At 37.3% G+C, this 10,825-nt stretch overlaps 1 protein-coding gene across 1 annotated transcript; it reads right to left on the reverse strand.

Moving 5' to 3' along the window:
• Window positions 1–818: 818 nt before the first annotated feature.
• On the reverse strand, window positions 819–4,459 carry LOC130568446 (inactive all-trans-retinol 13,14-reductase-like). The gene is made up of 11 exons (XM_057357309.1): window positions 4,220–4,459; window positions 3,963–4,145; window positions 3,248–3,489; window positions 2,969–3,164; window positions 2,667–2,861; window positions 2,470–2,589; window positions 2,264–2,402; window positions 1,847–1,956; window positions 1,346–1,509; window positions 1,099–1,255; window positions 819–1,027 (listed from the first exon to the last, which is right to left on the reverse strand). Exons 1-11 carry the CDS (start codon window positions 4,377–4,379, stop codon window positions 882–884), a joined length of 1,812 nt encoding a protein of 603 aa, XP_057213292.1. The 5' UTR covers window positions 4,380–4,459; the 3' UTR covers window positions 819–881.
• Between the last annotated feature and the right edge of the window lie 6,366 nt (window positions 4,460–10,825).

The following is a 10,825-nucleotide window of genomic DNA, read 5'->3' on the forward strand; positions in this document are numbered from 1 at the left end:
TCAACCACAGGTTGCAATTGTCACATATTTAAACACCTTCATTTTTTTGTCTCATGTACAAAATAGTTTAAAACGGCCTAAGCCTAGTTCCTCACACGTACCAAAGTAACATTTACAGCAATACTATTCCTCCGCCAGCATCAGTGCGGTCACTATAGGCATGCCTTTTTCATAGAACCCTCCACTTCTAGTTAATAACATCAGAAAATAGGCAATGAGTGTTACAATTACACCATAATTACATTATATTTTAGTAATTTTCATAAAATGCACCCTTCCATAAATGTGCATTTCCATAAAGAAATGACAATCAATAGGATAATCACCCAAAACTGAGTCATTTACACACCCTCTAATCATTTCTTGCCCGTTTGACTTTCTTCTGCAGGACAAAAGATGATATTGTGAAAAATATTGTATAAAAAATACAATGTACATAGAAGTCAATGGGGAGCAACAGTTTTTGGTTACCAACACTTCTCAAAATCCTTGCGTTTTCCTGGAAAAAAATCATTAAAATGACAACTGAGTAAAAGACTGAATTTGTATGTTTAGGTGAACGGTTCCTTTAACTAGATTCCATCTATTACAACTTTGTAACTAGAATAAAGCAAACGCTGCAGAGCATTTACAAGAATCATGAAACTATTTATACCAAATATTGGACAAGAATCAAAAACATGGGCACCAAACAAGTGATACAAATAAATAAGACCTTTTTAGGATGATGCCAATAAACGGAGCATAAATAAGGACGATAACGGTCTCCGTGTCATGCAAATTTAAGTAAATCAGAAAGACAAACTGCAAAACGCTTTGATAATTTTATTTGCTTGAAATGGAAACTACACCATTTCCCCTCAATAGAGGGCAACAAACATTCAATCGAGCTTTTTGGAAACTTTCTCTTTCAGCTTTCTTTTGTGGAGCATAAGGTCGATGTAAAGAGCATGATCAACAACAGTAGAAGCGCAGATAATTCCTCCATGAACAGCTCCGGCATAACCGCAGGAGACCACATCTTGTCCTGTGAGAGGAAGCGCAAACATTTACAAAACAGATAGCGTTTGAAGTTACACCGTTCCAAAGCACACTTACCTGTCAGGTAGAGATTTTTGACAGGTGTAGAGCTCCTGTTCTTAGCAATGTTCACAGGTTGATCTCTCTCCAAATCGTGAGCCGCAGACAGCATGGCTCCACGCGGGGCTCTCAGTCCATGCATGTTTAAAGGACTGACAGCATGAATCACTGCCACCTGAAGAGAATTGCACAACGTCATTAAAAATAAATAAACCGTCATGTAAAGCACAACGATCAACAGTCGGATTCAAGTTAACATCAATACCTTGTCCTTCAACTTGGGGAAGTGTTCACAGGCCCAGTCGAAGAGAGTGTTGGCAAATCTCATCTTGTAGTCTTCATATGCCTTGAGTTCAGATGCAGGAAGGTCCTTCCACTGCTCGAACCACTCATATTTCACAATGGAGTGAATGACCATGCATGTCTGACCTTTAAACAAAACCCATACAAGATTGTATTTTATATTTATATAATTATTTACACAAGTAGCGTGGCCAAAGAAAAGCATACTAATGCAGGGACTTCTAATTTTTTGAAAGCCTTGCAATATGTATTTTACACTAGAACATTAAAGAGTATAATGCCCCATTTGTGTACATGCATATATTTGTTGCATGCATTTTATTTTGCTCCTCAACTTCATATTTTTAGGGCTATATCTTTATTCCATGTTTAATGTGTTTTTCAAATGGTCAAGTCCTATAAAAGTAAACTTACAGCAGGTCCCAAACCATGTTATGACGGTAAACCCCCCGCAGTCCCTTACCTGGAAAACGATCCTTTGAACTGGGGTCTTTAGCAGAAGGGAAGGAGACATACATCATTGGGATCCTATCAGGGGCCCTCTCTTGGGATGAGGCAAAGTACTCATCAGCCCTAAAAAGAGGATATAAATAATACTTTGTACAAATGAAGAGTTAGGTTCAAAATGAGAACTAAAAAAAAATTCAAATATATTTTACGTTAGGTTTGTGTTAGTTAGCTGTATTTTTAGTTACGGCTTAAATCAAAACAAACCAACTGCAGTTTGATAGATATTAATTGGAATGCACAAAAAAAGAAAAAATGCATGATTAAAAAATAAAATGGTACTCATTTTGGAACGAAACTCTTCAAATAGACAACATAATATTTTGTATTGCAAGACAACCATTTACAGCAAAAGCAACAAGCAAACTCTTACATGGCATCAATGTCATCGTTCTTGAAGAACCGATAGTTGGTGGAGGTAACCTCAAACTCTTCCTGTGCACCATTGAAGCCTACAAACACCTGGAAAAAGGCTTTGCCCAGCTTTAGGATCTGTAGACGCTCCATTATTGCTGTAAAGGACAAAGATTATACCTCTGAACACAGTAATCAAACTATCATACAGATAACGGAAATAACCTGGCTGGGCCTGGCTCTCTGGAGGAAGCAGCTTTTGGAACGTATTAAAAACGCCAGCATTTGAGATTATGACCGGAGCGTGAACAGCAACCTCCACACCACCGCTGTTAACGGTCACACCTACACACAGAATCAAGAAACTTATTTTTACCAGTTAAGGTCATACTAAAAAAAACTGCACTACGCGCATCCCTCACCACAAGCAGAGCCATTCTTTACAAGTATTTGCGAGACGGGTGCTCGAACCATCACTTTACCACCATGCCTCTGAATCAGCCCAATGATGTGGTAAGGGATTTCACAGACACCTCCTCGAGGATAAAAAGCACCACGCTTGTAATGATGAAAGAGAACCGCATTGATCATACAGCTGGTGTTCTTAGGTGAAGGACCTAGATAGACAAATAGTAAAGAGAACGTCATCATTAGAGCAACAGAAATGATCATGTTACACAAATCGCCATCAAAAGACAAAGGTGTGGGCGTGTTCAGCACTCACCGGAGAAGAAGTGGCAGAATACAGTTTGGAGATCTTTGTTACTGGTCAGGGAACGGAGCACATCTGCAGTGCTGGATCGAGAGTACTTGAAGATGGGAGAGATCCAGTCAACGAGTCCAGTACACAGAATTAACCGAGCAAACCATAGCGGGATTAGCTTCAGCATGCACAACATATGGATCTTCTTCGTGCAAATCTTTTTGGAAAGAGAAAGCAACAAATGCAATGACTCGTATCCAAACAACAGACATACACAAGCAATCAAAGCAAATAACTAACCTTCATAATTTTGAAAAGCTTCTCAACTGCAACAGCATCGTTAGGAAACTGCTTTTTTAGATGAGCCTCCATATTTCGTTTGCCGGAATAAATGGTGTACTTCTTGGACTCTTGCCCTCTTCCAATGACAACTGTATCCACATGAGGTTCAAGTTCGACAAACTTCAGCCGGCCATCGGTGATTTGGTCCAGTGTGACTTTTAGAAGGCTGTTCTCATGAACCTGACCCAGGTTGTGAAAACCTGGGAGAAACATTTAAGGACGATTACGTTACACTTTAAGAGACGCAACCAGATTTAAAGTCCCTGTGAAATTTTAAAAATGCAATATTTCATGAAAAATAGTAACTGTTAGTAGTAAATAGCGCATCAATGTGGGTCATTCTCTTTTTTTAAAATGATGTGCCTTCAGAATAGTCACTTAAAATCTGAAAATGCACTTCCGACTATCCATCTCAAAATGACACATGTTGGACTACTTGGGTGGAGCATCCGTTAACTCCTCCCCTTCAACTGTCAGTCTGTTACCAGTTCCATTTTAAGATGCAATTGCTGTTTTTATACATACAATCAAAATCGCAGTGTAAAAACACAAGCCAGGCACACCATTTTTCTTATTCAAAATCCCATTTTACTCGGAAAAGTAAAAATACTCAAGTCAAAACGATGGCAAACTCCAGTTCACAGGGACTCCAAGAAAGGCAAAGCACATATACCCATATCAAAATCAAAGCCCTTTTCATTAAAAGACTGGCACAGCCCTCCAGCCTGATCCATCTGATCCAAAACCAAAACCCGTTTTCCAAGCTTGGCCAACAGAGCCGCAGCGGTCAATCCACCTAGTCCACTACCAACGACAATGACGTCAAGGTTCGCTGGTACGGCATCCCGGCTAAATTCTGTAACACAAATGCACACATTCACATCGCTGCAAGAACTTTTCAATAACAAAACATTTACGATTAAATTTTACCTTGTTTCAACACACCATCCTTTGCTGTTCGGCTAACTTCTTGAAACCCTGGAGAGTTTTGAATAGGCTTGCATAGGGAACTTCTTTTACCTACTAGATACCAGTATGTCCCACGTGCCCAATCCACAAACCATTCTAGGAAGAGTAGAAGCCACCTCATTGCTGCAACAAGCCACGGAAAACCCCACGAGCACACCAGCGCGTGCAACAAACAACCAAAGCAACTGCCACCGAACTAGAAACACGTTCAACCTCAGACCGCCATCCAGGTGGTTTTATTCACGGCTTGATTGGTTACTTCCTGTACATATTTAATGGAAACGCAGCTTCTTCATTGGGTTCAGCTGGAGCGATCATTAGCTTAAAATATTTACGATACTACTAAAATTATAAAATGACCTCATGACATTCGTGTATTTGAAATAGCAATGGTAGAAAATGGTAGAAAGTTTGAGACCTAAAATAATTAAATGCAGAACACCACACGATGGCGACAACGATCAGCAAAAAACATTTCGGGGAACGCAGCACTCTTTTTATCTAACAGTAATCGGACTCCAATATTTAAAATAAAAATTTACACACATTCTGGAGAATAATTGTTTAAAACAATTTACTACCCTTGTCGTTAATGTAACATTCATTTGCTCCGAATTTAAATTCTCTTTCATTTGAAATAAATGAGATAACAAACAGCTCGTTATGGCGCCAACCTGTATGATTTCAAGACGTGAGCATTATGCACATGCAGGACACATAAGCATTTACACACGTTTTATTTTTCTATAAAAAGGGACATTACAAAAAAATACACGTTTTGCATTAACAAAAAGACAAAATGTCAGTTCCTCGAAAATGTTAATTTGCCTCTACTAAATGAATAAATGTAAAATGTAGGCTACAAAAAATTATCAACCCATTAGAAGTGTTTATTATAATAACACGTGAGGATTTTTAAATTAAAGTATAAAACAAATGTATTATTGTTTTTATTTTACAGATGAGAAGGTCCTCCTTTAATTTTAGTAATTACAAGAAAAACGCAAAGCGATTCTAGACGACAACAATAATTAAAAGCATCTAAAATCAATACAGAAAAAACGAGGCATTGATCATTCTTTAAACATTTTTCCTACTTTATAAGCTACTTTATAAAAGGCAACATTAGCCTACTAATGTTGATTACTAATAATGCACACATCAAGACCTCAGAAAATGTTCTTGGGAAAATAGTATTTTGCGGTATAACATCGTTTAATGACAATTATTACTCCATCAAAGAATAAAATGAGAAAAAAAACGATAATAAGGTAAAGGCAGACTTTTTGCCAGATTTCAAATCATGAAGAGGGAAAATATTACCCAAATGCTGAAATCAGATTTTGTATTATTACAATTACAATTATCAGTGCTTAATAAATAAGGCCAAAAGTGGTCAATGGAACATAATTTGTGTTGAGTTTAAGATAAACTTCTCCAGCTTTATTAGGAATATAATAAAGTACTAATCTCATTTTTATATTGTTCTCTACAGAAAACACTTTAGAAGAAGTCCTAACCTCCTACAAAACCCAGCATTCATGGAGTGTTACGTCAGTTTTAGGCGGCTCTGATTGGCTGCGGGATCTGGGGGGCGCTGATGGCTACGCCCACACACACTGGCGATGCCGTTGCACGCTTGTGCGAGATTGAACGTGTGATCTCATTCTCAACAACAGAAATGATTAAAGTTTGCTCCTGTAAGCATTGACCCTGTTCATTTGTATGTGGCATGAACGGAATAAAGGAAAGACTGCAAGCTGAATGAAGAAAAACAAGAGACATGGTGGAAAACATGCATGGGATTGACTTTTCTAAGAAGCAATTTGGGACGGCTGGCAACGGTGAGATGTCTGTCATTTCATGTGTCATACAGTCATATAATTGAATTACGTAAATCACGTAAAACAATGACGTGAAACTTGTTTATAGTGATTATTGTGTCATTTTAATTCAGTTTAGTAACTTTAGTAACTTTACAAATTTTCATGTAGGCCCACGATTATACCATTAATTATACTGAAGTAATCATGAAGTGAAGCCACTTCCTTTACAGTATGGAGGAATGGCTTTAGCAGGCCATTCTTTTTCCCACGATTTTCTTTGGGAGAAAATGTCAAGTAGAAAAGGGTTTTAGGAGGAAAAGAGTCAACAACAGGAACGTTTTTATTTGTACATGGGTCACTGGTCTTAAAGAGCTCGTAAAAGGTGAACTTTTGAACTTGGGAAAACGGTAACACCACCCCCATCCAGCATATTTTAGGACATCAGGAATTTGTGGTCACAGCCTAGGTCTTGCCGGTCATTATAGCCTTGATTGTTGCACACCGCCAGTCCACAAATAAAAAAACAAGATTTTATTCAAAAAGGATTTAATTGTAGCTGCTTTCCAATAGAACCCCATATAGTAAGAGATGCCATGTGGTCTTAATGTCATTTCATTTGATTGAGTTGTGATCTGACACATGAGTTTCCATCAATCCTTGCTGTCTGATTTAAAATAATACATTTGCGTTTTTACCATTTGCATGTCATAACAAATAATATTAAGACTGTGAGGTGGTTACAAGTGTCAAAATATTTGTTATGAACACGAACGTTGCATAATAAATGTAGCACTTCCTACACTTGGAGTAAATTGTTAAGTTATATAAAAAGTAATGTCCAACAATATTAGAAGCAGTGTAGTCACTTTAAAGGTCTTTTAAATCTAATTTTTATGTCTTTTTAAACAGCCAGTCAATACAAATCTTCGCGTGTTAGGGTTTTTAGAAACTTTATTAAACATCATTGTTTTTATTTGTTCTAGTGTAAATTCTCAAATCTCAAAATTGAGAGCCAAGAGGTTCAGTATTGATTACCATGTGAAGCGATGACGTTACGGGTTGCCATATGTTTTTAAAATCTCATTGTGAGTGTAAATGTTTGTTTTGTTTTTAAGTTACTTCACAAGATGTTTATCTAATTGAAATCAGTGTTTCAAGGCAGCATCTGCAGAGTGCGAGTTTGAGCTGGGCCGTGTTTCTTATTGACACCTTCCCATAACTGGGAATAGGCGAGATCAGAGCCGTAAATTCAGCTGTTTGATCTCAGAGGGCTATCTGAAGGACTTGAGACCACAGGCAGATGAAAAAGAGCTTCTTTCTCTATTATATTATGTAGAGAGCCTAATGCCTATATTAAAACAGCCACTGACATGGGAGTGGACTTTTAGGGTGCCTTTTTTTGTCTGTCATGGCCCAAGGTCATTTGCCTCACGTTGAGAGGTATGATATCTCGTGTGTTTGAAGGTCAGATGCAGCTTACTTGAAGATGTTTGCTATTTTCACAACCCAAGAATATTTCAGCCTCACTTTCAAATAGTAATGGTGTATTTTCTCTGATTTAGTTTGTGTATGAATGAGTCTACTTGTGTGTTTCATGTTCTGATGCAACTGTATGCGAACCAGAATAGTGTCTCAGTCAAGATGGTTTTTGTCTGTGTATGCAGGTTTCCAAGGTGTGCCTTTGGACGTAGAGGAGCATGGGATAGGTATGTTTATTTTATTCAATTCTGACAATGTAAAAATGAAACATTTTTCGTTCAGACGAGCTCTGCATAGATCAGGGGTTCTCAACCTTTTTGACTCCAAGGCCCCCCAACAATATTCAAAGCCCCCCCCTTCCGCTCACAAAAACTTAACATTTCTACCCAATAAAATATTTCAGAGCTTTATATTAACTGGTAATTTGTTTATTCAATATAAAAATGGACAAATAATAAGAAATATCTTGGTTTGCTCATTTTGTCTAATTTTAAATTATTAGTCATTCACGGCCTCCCTGTTGAGAACCACTGGCATAGATCATTCTTATCTTATTAGTGAAACCACTCTTGCTATGCTCATTTTTAGAAAAGCAAATATTTGGATAGATTTGCTAGATGCTTTTATGCAGTTTGTTAATGGACTCCAATTGGCAATCCAGGCTGCCTGGTCTGTTTATGATGTAACAACATCACATGTCCACCAGGGGGCCATCTGATGGATTTGCTATAGCACAACCAAAATGTTCTCACATTGAAAACTTGAAAATATGCATTTTTGTGTTTCTCGAACTGACTGGGTTTCAAACACAGCCGGTAAGTTTGTGTTGCATTCTGAGATGGCATATGACCTGTGAATGTGTGCTCATGGTCATTGGCGTAAAATGGGCTGCTTGTGACCTCATAACGTGAAGGTGTTTTTTTTTATAAAGTAATATTTGGTTGCCCTGTTGTTGCTGCTGTTATATCTCAACCTTTCTGACATCCCACAACAATATTTGAAGGCCTCCTCCATTCACAATTTCTACCCAATAAAATATTCTAGAGCTCGGCATAACTAGAAAGATGCATTCATTATCACACTAAGATAAATACACAGGTGTTTCCTTTGCGGAAGTGTTTTATCAACTAAATCTGACGTGCGCATTATTCTCCTCCCCCTGCAAATCATCACATATTTAGATCATATTCAAACATGCATAAATGTGATAATTAAGCATTATATTATTGTAAATGTAGACCTATTTCAGACAGTATAGTTAATTTATTCATATAGTTAACACAAATAAGATGTGAGAAGCACCCTGTATGTACTTTTTTATTCTGGAGATCAAGGCCTGTATTCTTAAAGCTTCTAACAATCCTCTAAGAAAGCTCTTAATTTAGCTTAAAAACTTCTACATAGGAGTCTTAGCTTAAAAGCGATTCAGGACCAATCTGAGAGCAACTTTGAGCAAGGAAAAGACAAAAACGTTTATCTTAGTGAGGAGGCGGGGCTTAGTGAGGAGGATATATATATATATTCTTTATTTTTTTATTTACCATGCTGTTCATGTCAACGTATTTGATAGAAAATGAATAGTGACACAATAAGTTTCTGTAAGTGCTGTAATTGTTTGTGATCACTGGTTGTGACAGAACCAAATCATCTGCTGCACAGCTGCATTTCTCCAGTTGCTAAATATGTTAATGTAGTGATTTCTTCTATTTCTGGCACTATGGCATTTCTGCGCTGTCTTGGAGATGTTAGCGTGTCTCTAATAGGATCGGTCACAAACATCTAATGTGTTGTTTCTTATTAACTCACTGTCATTCAATTCAATGTCATTTTATTTTATAGCGCTTTTACAATTTGCATTGCATCAAAGCAACTATACAATAAAACCAAAACCAAGATAATCAAAAGTTGAACACACACACACACACACACACACACACACACACACACACACACACACACACACACACAAAACACTAAAAATAAAAAATCTGATAAACCTTAAAAGTAATGTGGAAATTGTCATGCATTGCAACACATTTCTTCTCACTTTTCGTGTTTCGTCCATTTTCTCTGCTGCTAAAGAAACTCTTAAGTCTCTTAAAAGTCCTCATCGCTACTCCTAAAATTTTGGACCTTAAGAGCTCTTTTAATGGTTAAGATACTTTATGAATTACTTTCTTCTTTACTAGGATCTTTTCTGTAATTCTAAGGGGAAACGCCCACATTTCTAAGAATTTTCTTAGAATTTTGTAACTAGGAGCAACTCTTTGCGCTAAGATTTTTCACGAATACGGGCCCTGGTCTGTAGGACAGGACTTATCCAACATTAAAACTTAAACAATTTTACTATACAAAACATCATTAACAATAAATGCTTGAAACAATTGAATGTAGTAAAGCTATTAATATAGCACATTGATTAGATTTATGACAGCGGTGTATTTTAATAATATTTGAATACTTATAAATATTGTTTTATTATTATTTTATAACTCTAAGCTGACTGAAAGTGGGGATTCCCTTTGGGTCTGGTGTCTGTTATCATGGTCCTTTTTCACCATTTAGGATGTTCAGGACCAGGTTCAGCTCAAGTTCATTTCTTTCCCGTTTACATTTTTGTCATTCTAAAGACTCTGTTGGTCTCTTTCTCGCTTTCTTTTCTCTGTGTGCGTCCTTCTGTGTTTTACTGTCCTTAAGCTGTAGTGCCAGGTGGAGCAGCTGTAGAAGGAAAGGGTCACTTTTAGTTCAGTCACGGCTGACCTTAGTGTGACTGCCATATGTAAACCTCTGGGAAGCTGTGATCAGGGAGAAGGGGCATGGGGGACTGTGAAACCAGGGCTCCAGAGAAAGGCCTATATTGTTGCTGAGACCTGATATTGATTTATGAGGTAAAGCGTGATGGGGCTGTAAATGGGGGTTTGGAAAAGGTATGTTTGTTCTTTTGAGTCCTTGATGCTCCATGTCTGAATACATCTTTTAAGAATTGTTTATAATCAACCGACTTATATTCTGCCTCTGTGTTCTTGAAAATTCTTGTGTTCCTTCCTAAACTACCTACTTTGTACATAAGTCACTGTATCTGTTTTTTTATCCCTATTTAAATATTTTATACATTTGGCACTGCAGACACTTTATTTGTTAGCGCCACACACTACCAGTTGAAGTTGAGCCACAGGAACACATGGCAGAATTGCATGTAATATATTATGACATCTCCATATGCATAATCACAAAGATACTGAAACTCTCTGTGCTTTTATTT

Source organism: Triplophysa rosa, linkage group LG17 (assembly GCF_024868665.1).
Source record: "Triplophysa rosa linkage group LG17, Trosa_1v2, whole genome shotgun sequence".
Taxonomy (NCBI): Eukaryota; Metazoa; Chordata; class Actinopteri; order Cypriniformes; family Nemacheilidae; genus Triplophysa; species Triplophysa rosa.